General features: G+C 38.6%; 1 protein-coding gene across 1 annotated transcript in view; it reads left to right on the top strand.

The window, feature by feature from the left end:
• LOC137889204 (zeta-sarcoglycan-like) overlaps positions 1 to 14,912 on the top strand; it is a 28,777-nt gene extending 13,865 nt beyond the window's left edge. Inside the window, exons 4-8 of the mRNA XM_068732929.1 lie at positions 3,409 to 3,496; positions 4,679 to 4,801; positions 5,112 to 5,184; positions 12,230 to 12,353; positions 12,727 to 14,912. Coding sequence (XP_068589030.1) covers positions 3,409 to 3,496; positions 4,679 to 4,801; positions 5,112 to 5,184; positions 12,230 to 12,353; positions 12,727 to 12,918 — 600 coding nt within the window. The 3' untranslated portion in view covers positions 12,919 to 14,912. The remainder of the gene's footprint in view (positions 1 to 3,408; positions 3,497 to 4,678; positions 4,802 to 5,111; positions 5,185 to 12,229; positions 12,354 to 12,726) is intronic.
• The last annotated feature ends 389 nt before the right edge of the window (positions 14,913 to 15,301 follow it).

Here is a 15,301-nt window from a genome sequence, read left to right as displayed (position 1 = left end):
TGCTTCAATGGTTTCTTTCTTATCGTTTTTACCATAGGGAACACTGGATCATCCTTTACCAAAGGAAAAGAGATAATGACATCCCACAATTCCTTGCGGCAGCAACATTTAAATCGACTCACTATTCTGCCGTCAAACATCTGCCGTCGCTCTGTAATTGTACTCTGGATGCGTTGAAAACATCTTTCTTTGGAGATGTGATTCTGTTTTGGACAGGAATCCTTACTTTTTTCCTTTAGCCTTACACATTTTCTTTCACATTTTTCTTGACCTCGTGAAGTTTTCCTTTGAGGTCAAGGAAAAGAGGTTGGAAAAAGATACGGGTTGTAATTTTTTTGACTATTCGATCACAACCTATGTTGGCCTCTTTTTGCAGCCGCTTTCAGTCCGCTGAGTTGCCTGTCGAGTCTGACAGGCAGATGGATGAATGGAATATTTTGTAGATTATTTTTTTTCCTCCCCCTGGGGGCTTCCCCTATGCATGTCTGCTTATCTATCCATCCATCCATCCGTCAGCGTTTACAGACAGCACACAACACGCACACCTGAAAGGCTTTGGCAAGAAGAGGCCAATACGAGAACCATGAAAAAAGATTTGACAGGACGACCTTAATGTCAAATTTCAAGCATTTTATTGTACTATATTATTATTATTATTATTATTATTATTATTCATTGGCTCCGAATATGCGTGTGAAAGCCACAATACAACTATAATTCCAAGCAGATGAAATCAGTTAGACGCTTGAAATTTCACAACAAAGTGGCTGTAATTTCATACTTTTTCAAATCTGTCACACTCGACTCTTGTTTGTGTCCAACAGGATATGTTGCAACAAACTGGCTGCTGATACATTTACTGTTTCTCTTACTTTTGGAAGCTTTCCATTTTTTAAAGTTTAATGGAGGATAAATTATTCAGTATACAATATTTCTTTTTTTTTTTGCAAAATTCCCATTTTATCTTGTTGAGCTAATGCATTTTTGATTTCAGGTAGATTTTCCGCAAACACCTGAAGGGAATACACAAAGGAAAGAAGTCCTGGGATTTGACTTAGAATAGCTCCTGTTTTGCACACGCATCAGAATAATAATGTCTGCTGCTACTTGAGGACAACAGAGGTCACATTAGATTTGATGAGCAGATGCATTTTTTACCAAAGAGGCCAGTCCACTTAGATATGTTGTTTTGTAAATGAATGTATTCCAGTGAATTTCAATCGTGGTTGAAAGAACTGCAGGAGTGGATTTCAGTGAATAGTTCCTCCTCTCTCCTTGAATGTGTTTAGTTTAGAGAAACAAAACCGGCTGCTGTAGTGTGTTAGCCTGCAGCCTGTTTGGCCTTTGATTTGATTGCACACGGTTAAAGGTCACTGATGCAGACAGCAGGTGGACACGAATGGAGGCAGAAGGCCAGCAAAGTACAGTAGATGTAACTTCTCCACATATGGGTCTCCAGAATTCTCCCAGAATTTCTGACCCTCTCCAGCTAGGGCTTCTTGTTGCGTTGCTGATTTTCACCTCATTAGTGATGGTTCTGTCGAGGTCAAATTTGACAACTGTCTAACATATGAGCAGTAACAATTTGTTGTTTTATTTAAAAAAAGGAGATGTATAAAGCCTTTAGAATTGCCTTGAATTAGACACTCAGCCTCAGTCTGAGAAACAATGTTGTTTGAGGCAACACAGTGCCCAGATAGTTAATCAAATCTCTGCTGTTCAGCCTGTTGGCTCTCCTTATTGTCTCCGGAGACCCTGACTGATCTATAAATAGCATCAGATGCAGGTATATCTTTCATTGGAGTGAAACTTCTCCCTCACCGAGTCTCCCCTGCTTGCATTGGCGATGCATGATTGTAAGCAGCAGTCTGCAGATGAGGGCTAAAGCCATCCACGTGTTTAACGGTCTCTGTATGAAATCAAAGCTTTTTTGCAGCAGTGCCCCAGAGACCTGCACATCCAAGCTTGCTACAGTATTACATTGAAATACAAGGGCCTTTTTAATATATAACAAAATTAAGTATCCCAGAAAACATGTTCCAAAACAGCCTGTGCCCTGCATATAAAAGAGCCTGCCTGCAATATTTGATATTTGGATGGGGAAAATGAAGACGTAATAAGCGTGCCTTTCAACTCGACAATTTTTAAAATTCATTATATGTATTGGTTCAGCTCAGTATGCAAATTAGCTTCTAGCACAATCAAAAATAATTAAAATTCAAATATATTTATGTAAATATTTGGTTAGGATTACATTTAAATTCTGAGCAGAGCTCTTTATCTGTGTTTTTAAAGTCTGCATTTTATTTTGCACTCGCTCGCTCCCAGGAAGGTAGTACCATCATATGAGGTTGCTTTTTAGACCAGTCCATCGAAGCAGTGTGCCATGCTGCTGCTATTCATTGTATGCAGGGAAGCATCCTTTGCCTTACAGCAGCCACGATAATCTTTCAGGCAGACGGGGCCCACTGCACCTACAACAACGGGCTCCATTTATGTGCATTCATTCTGATCTGCACTTGACCTTCCTCAACGGGCGCAGAGACTAAAAAGCCTTTTTTATGGGTTCTCAAAGACGTGTTCAGAGCACCAGCGTCCCAGTCACGGCCCTCAGGAAACCGTTTTTAAGACCGAAATCTTTAAAGGGATGCTTCGAATCAAGAACTCAAATTTCTTCATGAGGCTGTGCTTCCCGGAGAACTCCTTTTCATGATGCACATTTGTATTGGGAAGGAGCAAGGAGGGAATGAAAATACCCCGAATGACCTCTGCGAAGTTGCACACCACACAAGCTTGAGATAATGTGCTACAATTTATTAATTTGCTTATTTTGGGAGCGCATGAAGTTAATTAAACCTGGTAGACTGCATTGCGGCATAACTATTATCTCAATGCTAACATTTCACAGTTGCTTCTGTTCTTTTGGGAGACAGAAGTAATGTACACAAACACTGCTGTATACCTCCAGTGTGTGCATACACATGTGGACCCGTAGAGTATGGTATGTACAGTGAAGTTGCTAAGTGTGGAGATTTAATAAAGACGAGCAGAATTATTTTAACGCAACTGGAGTAGATAATCTGGTTGAACTATTGGCTTGTCTACAACCTGTTTGACTGCTTGTCCTTCTTGCTCTCTTGGACTTTGTTGTAGTGATTAGTAGATCTTAATTATTACTTGAATACAGTGTTATCCAAACCAAATAAAAATATCGAAAAGTACAAAAATAAGACCCAAGTTTAAGATAGTGGCATAATGAGAGGAAAACAAGTAAGAGGAGAATTCATTCAGCTAATATTTCCCCAACTGCTAAAGGTAGTTAAGATCCTATTATAACATATTTCTTCTCTCTTCTCTCTCTCCCCCTCTTTCGGTCTCTCTCTCCTTCCACATCCATGCTTCCCCTAGGATAGCTTGTTGGTCTTGGGGTCAGAAAAGAATGTAACGCTGAACGCCAGAAACGACCAAGGCCAGCTGACCGGTCAGCTCACAGTGGGTGAGTCTCCACTTATGACCACCGTACACTTGGTCCAGTTGGAAGCTGTTTTATTTGAGATCATAAGTGCCTAAGACAGCTGATGGGAAACACCTGCTGTGACATCACTGTCTGAGGTGTGGCCTGAAGGTAGTTTCTTTATTTCTTTATTTTGCCTTTGTTTCATTTAATGTAATTGTCTGGGTATTATTTTACACTTTGGTTCAGCCGTTATCTCTCTCTCTTTCTCTCTCTCTCTCTATGTACAACTTATTAAAAAGTGATCTTGGATTAATCCAGCCCTGACTGTAAATTGCCTGATCAGTCCTATTTTGTTAATGACTTTAATCAAGATCAGCGGAACAATTAATCTTTAAATGCTCTTTAATCGTCTCTGTGCCTTCAGAAAAGACTGTAGTGTCTTCCAGATGCTAACCTTTGAGGCTCTTATTAAAAGGGCAATGGATTCTTCTTATTATTATCTATTTCAACCATCAGTCAGTCCAAATTACCAAAGTCATTTACGTGATTAATGACCACTGGAAAGCATACGACCTGCTTATTAGCATTAATAGCTATTGATCTCAGCCAACGTAAGTTGAGACTGATTTGACAAGACTGGTGATATGACACTTTTTAGACACACTTGACCTTCCTCAGAAAATCAGTGCCTGCTTTTGTAGAAAGTGCATTTTGTCTGAAATTAGACGAAACTTGGCGAGAGTAATTAAATTCCCCAGCCGCCGCCGCCGCCCGTGGATTAATGGAAGAGAGAGGAGGAGAGCGCGACAAAGGCAGACGTTAAAAGATTCTGCATTCACATCTGGAAAAACACCAAAGTCTGGAGAACAAGAATTATTATTCCTCACCAGATTACTCATTTGTCTCCATCCATTGTACGTAAAGGCATGGCTGATCCAGCTTTGTTAGGCGCCTTTCATTTGCAGAGCAAGCACTCTACACAGTATTTCGGATTGCTAATAGTCTTACATGCCCAAACATAGTTTCCCAAAGCTGATTTGCAAAGCCATAAGGCAACCTTTATTTGACAGCCCCAGTTACAAAAAGAACATTATTGTTGACATTGCAGACTCTAAAACTTTTTAGGTGGAAGTCTGTTCTTTTAATGCTTTTTCATTACCTCACTTGGGTGTAATCAGTGTTTATAGTATTCTAGTAACCTGGATGTCTCCCGCTCTGCAGGACCCGAGGCCGTGGAGGCCCAGTGCCAGAGGCTGGAGGTACGAAGTAAAGACGGAAGCCAACTGCTGTTCACTGCAAATGAGGAGGAGGTCATCATGACAACACAGAAGTTCACTGTCACAGGTAAATGTGCTTATAATCGTCTGATGTCTGAGAAATCTGTCCGAAATGACCGAACAAAGACATTTCAAAGGAAACCAGAGCCGGCTTGAAAGAGGGAAAGGGTCTCAGTCTTGGTTAGTTGGTCCATACCAAGGTTTGATTGACAGCTTTTACACCAGATTAAACAAACCAGCACCCTTGGATAGTTTCTTATACGGCACTATAGATGCCGTTTTTAGAGGCTGCCAAGCATTGAGGTTGAATACCAAGCTGTAGTAAACACTAGCTTGGCTCTCATTTTATGAATTATAAAAGTATACATTCTTTTTAGGCTTGGAAGGTGCCGTGTTTGGGCATTCAGTTGAAACTCCCCTGATCCAGGCGAGGGCTTCTGAAGACCTGAAGTAAGTTCATATTCATTGACTTAACAGAACTTCATTAAAGCTTAATGTCACATGTTCATATCCTGTTCAATTAAAATGAAGATCTTTAAATAATGAAGATAAATGTTCCATGGCATTTCAAAGTCAATGCCTGTACTGAAAAAGGAAAAAAACGTGGCAGTAACCATTATTCATGAGTGTAATTATTTTCAAGCACCTTCTTGTAAACTCAAGCGTCTACTGGTCGGCTCGTTATCGCACAAATTTTAAAACTTGACCATCGTTTAATCCGAGGGGTGAGCTAATTTGTTAGTTATTCTCTATTGCAGTCAGGAATTGATTAAAGCATTGAGAGCGTGGATAAAGTTAGTAAGGTTGAGATGCGTATTAAACTTGCACATAACACTCCAAGCATGTGATACCCAGTGCACTCTGCCCGAGGCTCTGAGTCGGTCCATTAACGAGCTATAACGAGTGTGGTTTGTTGTCCACCTTACTGGTCCTGAAGGGAGGGCTGGGATCAAAGTTGGCAGAAAAAGCAGTGTTCTTGCATCTAATTCCTCCTGAGTGAGAGGAATACTGATGTGGTTCACTTTAAAGCAGGCACACACATAGAACACACACACACACACACACACACACACACACACACACACACACACACACACACACACACACACACACAGGATTCACACACACAGGCTCAGCTGAGGGGTGACCATCTGCAATGTGGCAAAAATCTTAACGAGAGGAAACCGAACAGGAGACAGTTGGGACTCAAAAGCTCCAACATGTTGTTTGCTTCATTGTCATTCCCATTTTCTTCGATTTAAATCCATATTCTGTCAAAGGTATTAAACGTATGCATTATTAAAGTTATATTCTGTTTGTGTGTTTTTTAATTTAGTACGTATTGCATTTTCATTTCTTCAGACTATTTCAAAATGGTTCCTTCACTAACAAATTACTGAAATATTTTCAAACAAGCAGATGTACAAACTGTACTGCCAGGGCTTTAAATGAATGTCCCTTTTATCTAAACCCAATTTATTTTCCAAAACCCATGTAAAAGAATTACAGCCATTAAAAAAGCCAAATGTAACAAACAGAATTGTGTGGGCTATTAATGACATGAATTCAAGCCAAACAATGTTTTTATGATGTTGGTTTTTCCTTTTTCTTAGCGTCTGTTTAGAGGAAGTGGGTTGTGAGCAAAGTCAACAAGCTGCCATTACTGCATATCAGTAAACCTGTTCAATGTTTTTCAATAATATTCAATAACTTGTGCCACATGTAGGCTATCCTGTAGAGCCTGCCACATGTTACAATCTAATCATCAAATGTTGTTAAAACAAAGCTTATAAGTAATAAAGATTGCCAATTCCATTCTAAGAATTTACTGATTTGATGTCATTAAAGCTAACTATATCTCTCTACGAGATGAAATATTCTTGACTAAATAAGCAATAATCAAAGTTAAATTTCAGAGACGAAAACAAAATGATTGTGACGACCCCGTCGTCGCTTGTTGTGAGAAGCTAACTGAGAAAACAATTGAACAATCTTGCTTTGACTGCAGTCAGTTAGGCCATTTGCAAAATGTATACTTGAGAGCACACAACAGTAGCTCTGCCTGCAGATTAATCTGTATCCCTATTTAATTTGGTTTGACATAAAGATTCAGTCGCCATCATGGAGCAGAAAATCATCACCATCTGTGACGACTCCCTCTCCCCGCCCTTGTTCCTTTTAATGTCACCAAAGCACTTTTTCATCATCAAGCCGGACAGTAAATTATGAACCGCAGTACCCTGGTGATTGATCACACACGTGTAAATCTAATTTATCTTCCAATATCATTACATTATACTGTAGAATTATAAGACTTACTAAAATAAAAATTATCAATTTAAAATATGTCTTTATGTCATTATTTTTCTCTTTTCCACTTTGCTATATTGCACACAGCACAGCTAATTTAAGACTTTGATTATGCTTTTTATAACGCAAACCTGGAGATTTCTTCTAAAACTTCAACATCTGTGTTCAAAGTGGAATGTGCATCTTTTTTTGCATCCTGGGCCATATTTTACCCATCTCACCACCAACCTGAAAGTGAGACAAGTGAAACTCTCTTTTCAAACCACTCGCCACCTGTTAGTGAACCTCTCTAGCTGATGGAGATACGGCTTGGCTCGCGTCCATCTTGCCCTTCTTTCCCTCTTTAGAGAAATGGCATTCTCTTTGTGCTGTGTTTTATTTCTCTGCAAGCCAACAGTAATCTGGGAGAAAAACAGAGCAGAGACTTAATCAAAGAAATCCACTTGAGATCTCACTTTGCTTTGAAGCACCTGTTCTTCTCCCTGAGCGCTTTTATCTGTGTACGCTAGCGCTCAGGTTTGTCATCATCATGCTGCTTCTGAATAATTGAATATACTGACTATAAGGATTCCATTGGCATTCATTTAAACTATCCTTGTGCAATTCATCGTCAATGAGTTTACAGGATTCTATCTATATTTGCTTCAATCGTTTCTTGTAATTGCAGCCTATTAGGGTGAGTTGAAGGAGATGTACAGGTTTGTATTGCCACTGGATTGGTGTGCACAAGAACTTAATGATGGTTAAGAACCACAGATAACTCACAGATGCAATGGGGAAAACCAACATTATAATTCAGTCAAATTCAGTCAGGTGCTGCCAAACAGGCATTATTTAAAAGATTTCAAAAAACGAGAGGGGGGTTTCTGTATGCCAAAACTGCTGAAATACGTGGGGAAAATATGAAAACGGTCTGAAATAAATAATTTGAGTTACATTTGCTTCTTGTATTTGTGTTCACATTTATTTCAGAATAGAGCAAGAGCACATTACATGGATTAAATGAGTCAACAAATACAAGTCATTTAGGAAATGTATGTAGATGTGAAAACACAAGGGCAAATGCATAGTATAGATTAATTAAACTAGAATAGGATATACAACATGACATTAATTATACACAAAATGATGCATGAATACAATTTAAAAAAGGTTCTATAATAAACACTACATACACTTAGAATGTACTATTAAATTAATATTTGTGTTTTGGTGTATATAGTATTTTATTAACTGCATTGAGGGGAAAAAAGCTCACAAATAACGTGGGGGAGAAAAAGTTGATGCCTTCCAAAATGGTTGTTTTTATGACGATCAAATAATCGACTAAACTTAAAAGATTCAGTGCGCGTCTTGTAGTACAGAGGCAGTAGTGCTGAAGCTTAACAGTTGAGTGGTTTGACTTATAGTTGTTTTGGTTCCCCTGCGTCTCATTTCGTTTTTTCTTTTACTCCTCAGTTCATCCACTTTGTCAACCGTACGCCCCAAAAAAGACATGTTTGTGTGTGGTGACTTATGAATAATTGCGCTTGTGCTGAGGAGCTATCAAGAATAGAGGCCTTGGTGTTGAGGTCTCTAAAACAAGGGCAGTGCCGTTATAAAGTGGATATAGTCCTGCAGGAGAGATGTCCGTTTGTCATGTCCTGCTCTCACCTGACAGTGATCTCTGTAATTTGGTTTCACTCTCAAAATACCCTCTGGTGCTGAGTTCAAGGACAGAAATCAAGACGGTCAATCGCAGGAAATTTGGCTCTGAGGATTCACATTTTGACTCCCGAGCTAACTGCTCACTCAGTCTGATAATGGTAGCGCCCCTCCAACCAGAAATTGTAGCCCTAAATATGAAAATAGTTCTGTCAATTACATAATCGGATCATTTTGTGTCTCATTCTGGAGGATGGTGCTCTGATTCCTGATGTCCCAAATGCATCTGAATAGGCAGGGAAACTGTGAGATAAATGCTGTGATATTTCTCTTGGTAAAGCTGTTTTTCTAGTATCACTGAACATTTCGCTGTGATACTTCTGTCGTCTATTTTGTTCACATTCAGATAGAGTTCGTCTATTCCCTTGACATGTATGGAAGACAGATGGTAGATGGACGTCTGATCAATGTGACAGAAACTCTCCAGGTCTCAGCCGTGTCGAGACAAAACTTTTTTTTTTGCAGTTTCTTTTTTTGATAGCTGCTGCTTAAAAAGCACATAGAATCTGTAGTGAGACAAGTCTGACACTAAGAAGCAAAGGCAGACCAGACAGGATTTGAAGGCTCCCTGCTTTCTCACAGTGCAGACATCACCTGGTACATGTCTAGGCCCAGCATCAGAGAGCAGGAAAACAGCTTTTCATTTGGTTTTCTCCACATCTCTCGGCTACTAGAGAACTCCTCTTCAGATTTAAAAGTCTGTTTGCAGTGCGGCCAGCCGCGTACCCCTCTATGGTTGATCCAAGCAGCTTTCAGGACAGTTTCTGCTTGTAGCTGTGTCCACACAAGAGTGACAGGTTCATTAAGAAGATAAAGGCAGAACAGAACAACTCTTCTTGGTCCCACTTACCTCTGGTCAGACTTTTCTACTGCCAATTTGTTGGGATTGAGATGCAGTGCAGCAGGAGTGTGTTCTTTTTTTTTTTTTTTTTTTTTTTCTAGTTTCGACTGTCGCAAAGAAAAATGGTTGTTCTCTGTTGTTGTGATGGTCTTATTTGGCCATGAGAGAAATGTTTTGACTGCAGAGGAAAGAACATTACATACAGATACATTGGAAATAATAGGTTTACGGAGGGACTTTGGGAGGGACTCGTTTACTGTCATACTCACTCCTCCATTTGTCAGTATAAATAAACTACATGTATCATTGCCATACACGGTCCGGGGTCTGTCAAAACTCTACATATGTTTTTTGCATCACATAGCTAAAGTGGACCGTAAGATGATTGGTGGTAAACTCCTGATCTGTATCACAATTTCAAACGTTAGTCATTTCAGAGTGTCCTCTCCATTAGGGCTGCAACTGACAATTATATCGTAATCAGATTTGTTTTTACTCTCTAGTGTCAGCAGCCGTATCTACAATACCAATCTATTATTGGTTGGGCTACAGTATGGTTTTCACTGATAGCACCAAATGCCAAGCTAAGTCGAAAACAGGAGAACAGTGGAGCAAAACAGGCTGTTATTTTCAAATCTTATCAACAAACTACACTTAGTTGTAAAGTTAAACATATTGTATATTTTTGTCACTTATCCACAATAAATGATCAAAAGCATTCACAAAAACATTATTGTGAATTGAGTTAAAACTGAAACAAGAAAATAACAAAAGACATAATCAACATGTCGTAATTGTGTAAGTTGATCCACAGCATATCTGGGAGAGAAAAAAGAGCAGTAGAAGAAAACAGCAGAGCAGACGTCTACATTTCTACAGGTCTATGGCACTAATAGTCCCAGGTCAAAGACATTTCACAAATCCTCTCCAAACTGTGTCTACTGAAAGCTGATTTAAAGTCAAAGAAGCTTTTCAAATGCAGATGAAATTCATTTGCCTTGCTTTTTTCCTTCCTTATTCCAATAGCGCATAATCCGAAATGTGTGTCACTTTCAGAGGGTATGGAGATTTAAGCGATTTCAAGACGGCACCTTAAAGTCTTCCATTTAAAATTCATTGAAAACAGATTTGGGGAAGATGGGGGGGGGGGGGGGAGAAAATCAATTTGAAACGGTTATGAGTTATGAAAACAAATTCCACATTGATTGGCTCTTGCACTTATCTTTCCCTGTGTACACAAATAGTCCACGGAAGGAAAATGAAAATTGCGTTAGCCTCTGTGTTGTTGAAAGGTCAAATCAGCTGATACAATGATGGGCTGTTTAGGAGCCATACTGGATTAGAATAATGAGAAGAGCTACTTAAACAGGAACAGCAGCTTTAATGCCACAGGTGGAGAAGTAGTTGGTATTACTAACACCCAAAATGTACTAATGTAGCAAGAGTCAAACAGAAACACATGTAGTAAATTGGCTGTACAGGTCTCTATACAGCCAATTTCCAAACTGACCTTTGTATCAAACATCCTACTATAAGCACTTAACATCTTTGAGAAGTTTCATTCTGGGTTCTGCAAGCTGCAAAGCACAGACACCGCCGTCCTTATACTGAAAACACACCAGGCAGCAGCAATAAGTACACGTTTGTGAGGCATGTTCATGTGTTTCAGGCCGGAAGAAAATCTTTATTAGGAATATAGGAATCACAGGACTGTGTTTATTGATTGACTACCGGTAGTCTCTGGCCGCACTTCGCTGCTAAAAGTTAAACTAGCAATCGTCTCTAATAAATTGATTATTTAAATTTAACCATATTGTTACGTAATAAATAATCAAATCGTGCCAATAAAATCTAAAGTCTAGGAAAACAAATATTACCAAGTGACACCCCTACAAACTAATTAAATATTTAGGATTATTATTATTATAGTTAACTTTCACCAAACTTCACTTTTTAGGAAATAGATAAAATATATATCCCTGAAGAAAAAAATGCTTTTTGTGAACTAGATTAAACACATGTTATTGTGCATGCCCTGTATGTAGAATGGTACAATGGAACTTTTATTAGCACATGCTGTCATGTTGATATTTTGCCTGTTCCTGAGGAGATGCTGCACATATACTACGAACAACAGGAGCTCAGGGAAGCTGTGGCACTTCCATAATTACCCAATTTAAAGTGAAAATCTATTTTCATTGTAAACACCGTCCTTAAAACCATGACTTCCATTAATTGATTAAATCGGTTTATCGCCCAGCTTTTATATGCATGTATACATGCATGCATAGGTTTCATTATGTACATCCAGCAATTGTCCCTAATATTTCATATGTTTTGAATTTCCTTACCTTGGAAAGCGTTTTGTGCATATGGCTTGAAAAGTACTCTATATTTTAAAATGATCATTACTATTATGAAACAAATAATATGATTGAATTCCATTATCCTGCCCCAAACAAGTAATGACAGATTCCTAAACTATGAGCTGAATAACAATCAATATAACCATGAACTGATCTCGTAACCTCGGCTATTAAGTTGAGTTTTCAGTAATGCAAACATCTTGAAAGTATACACACAAATGGTTGATTTTATGCACTAAATCTCTTAGCTTGTGCTTTTTAATTTTTTTTTTAGGCTGGAGTCTCCAACACGGACCTTGACCATGGAGGCTCCCAGAGGGGTGGAAGTGAGTGCTGCCAAGGGGCCGCTGAAGGTCAGCGGTCGAAAGGATCTACAGCTGGAGTCCACGGAGGGAGAGGTGAGGAGGATTAGAGGTGACGCTCGAGGTGAAGACTTCGTGCCCTTATTTATTCGTATCCTGTTTAGTTTTTTAATTATAAATGTCAATTAATTTTGTATTTTATTTCCATAGCGTTGGTGTGTGTAATGGGACATAATGTTCTCTTCTGTGTGGAATAATTGTGGAATAATAGACAATTTACAAATTCTATGTTTAAAAAAAAATAATACTTAAAGACAAGATTTAGACTTTACAGCGCTAAACATGGTACAATTGAGGCTTATGAGTGAAGTATTTTACAAATTATACATTTTAACCTTATGATTAAAAAGCACCTTGAGCGATGTTATTTGAATGACTTCTAGCATGTCTCTGATGTTTTATCTCCCAGATACTTTTAGACGCCAAAACCATTCAGCTGGGTAGTCTCCCGCTTGGCGTCTACACAGAGTCGCCCAGTCAGGCCTCCCAGGAGCAGGCCGTATTCGAGGTGTGTGTCTGCCCCAGCGGCAAGATCTACCTGTCTCCTGCAGAGACCAGCTCCACCTGCCAGGCCATGAGCAACATCTGCCTCTGGAGCTGACCTGGGAGCAGTGTTGTCGATGGGGGACATCTCTAACATCTGCTCTGGAGCTGCTGAGATTGAGAATCCTCCGTTGGTACATTTTACAGAGAGTCGAACTCCCCGCAGCGGAGATGGAGCTTGAACTGTAAGCTGAGTTCAGATCCGTACAGAAGTATCCGAGTCGGCTGCCTGTGATGGTCTTTTGGATGTCAAGACAACTGACGGGGTTTGAGGACTGGCTCTCTGAAATCCAGGAATATCACATAAGAACAGGAACATTTCCCACTACCTTATATAGGAGTCAGACGACACACCCTTTATTTTTCTACTTCATTGTAGACATGCAGTGACTATTTTCAAGATTTAGAAAGAGAAAAAGTAAAACACAGGTGCCTTCAGCTTTGAAGGAACTATTGTGACTATTGTGTAATATTGAACCTGTCTTTGTAATCCGAGAGAGATGGTTAAAGTTTTTTAACGTTTTATGTGAGAAAGACAAGTAAGCACAATTCTGTCATGTTTTCTTCCCAAACAATCCAGATTTTTTTTTTTTTTTTTTTCAAATAAGCTCAATAGATATTTTAGTTTTTCTCCTGTTTGCAGCTATTTAATTTGAAATTAAACATGTTTTTATGTGGCACACATTGTACTCTAAAATGAACCAGTTATAAACAAATGCACATGCTGTTTTGAATGCCCAGGTAAAGGTTCACAGGACTTCTTCACTTTAAGGTAAATATTCTACCTTTTCTTCATGATGTTGATGCTACAACAAGAGAGGATTAGGTGAAAAACAGTCTCACAAGAAGGTCCATTTAGAAGCTGTTCTTGGGCTTTCGAGCATATCAAATGATCTTCATCAGCAGATGGAGTTTGCCTAGTTGTCATGGAATTATCTGTTAAAATAACCATTTTATTTATTGTTTTCTAAAAAATGGACCACAAGGTCTATTTAGAAGCCATTCTGAAGCTGTTAATCTTATCATATGATCTTCAACATGGACAAGAAGAAAAACAAAGAACTACAACTCCATGACATCTGGGATAACTTAACCTCTCTAGCTCTTGAATGCTTCACTTTATCAAAGAACAAATTGTGCAGAGAGACTCTCAACCTATTGGGCTATGATCTGGGAGAGGTTTAAAGCTTTCAACTACAACATTAAAAAAAAGATCTTATCAAAATTGGATTATTTTATAATCGGAGATAAAAGATTTCAGTTTGTGCTGTGTTCCATCTTAATGTTTTCTTAACCAGTAACATATATACTGATATTTACAAATCTGAACAAATCTCACAAGTGTCAGCTTTCTAAAATACCAAAACTATTAAAATACACCTTATATTTAGACGAAATACACTCTCTTTACTATGGGTATGCAATTTTCGAGGAGAGGGCTACAAATAGGCTTAGGCCTTAAAAGGTTGATAGATTCATATTAGAGGTATTTTAATTTTGTGGTTTATTTTGAACTATTTTTGTATTGCTTCAAATCACTTCAAGTTAACCCTGATCAGTTAAAATGATATGGTTTTACACACAAAAAAGTACCTCAGGAATATGTTTCAGTTGTGAAGGAGTCCTGTGGGACTTGTTTTGTAATATACTGCGGTGTAGTTTAATCTGTGACAATGTATCATCATTTACAAACTGGGTTTTTTTGGTAGATAAAACCTTAATGTGAAAAGTATCTACAGCTGTCAGATAAATTCTTGAAACTGTTCTTAAGTGCAGCACTTGTTTAGATGTACTTGTTAACTTTCCACCACTGGTAATAAACCTTTTTCACATTCAGTTAAACAGAATGAATAAATACATTTAATACAAGACTATAACCAAAAATGTCAACTTGAAAAAGAACACATAGTTATGGTTGTATAATTGCTGGTAGGCTTTGTTGTGGTCATACATAGCAAAGTATGCATTTCATTCTGAAAACTGGGTATTGCTCAAGTTCCTGTTTCGTCATAGTGAACTCTCGCTGACTTGACACAATTTGAATCCCTTTCAGGTGAGAGTGCATTGGTTAAAGATTTAAAACGATATTATGCGGCCAGAATTCAGCTGCAACAGAGGTTTATCAGAGGGAAACTTTATCTGACTGATAATCGTTTACTTGGCTTTTGGAAGCCATGAACAGGTTATTTCAACCATCATTAGACGAAAATAAACTTCTTCCTTTTTGACTTAAGCTACCACCAAGTTACAATTCTAATGATTTTCTTCCAAAAGCTCATACAGTGAAATCGATGGTAAAAAAAGAAGCTTTTTTTCTGCGGCTCCATCTGTTCCCATTCATTGGCATTTAATGCACCCTGCAGGAGACATGGTGACACTGCAATAAGAGTAAATGATGTACTATATCAAAAACATCAACTGATGTAACAGCATGTCCAAGG

This window comes from Cebidichthys violaceus, unplaced genomic scaffold (assembly GCF_023349555.1).
Source record: "Cebidichthys violaceus isolate CVI_PGR_0920_01 unplaced genomic scaffold, fCebVio1.0.p SCAF_108, whole genome shotgun sequence".
Taxonomy (NCBI): Eukaryota; Metazoa; Chordata; class Actinopteri; order Perciformes; family Stichaeidae; genus Cebidichthys; species Cebidichthys violaceus.
The sequence above is the reverse complement of the archived record's forward strand: the minus strand, read 5'-3'. Positions and strand labels throughout refer to the sequence as shown.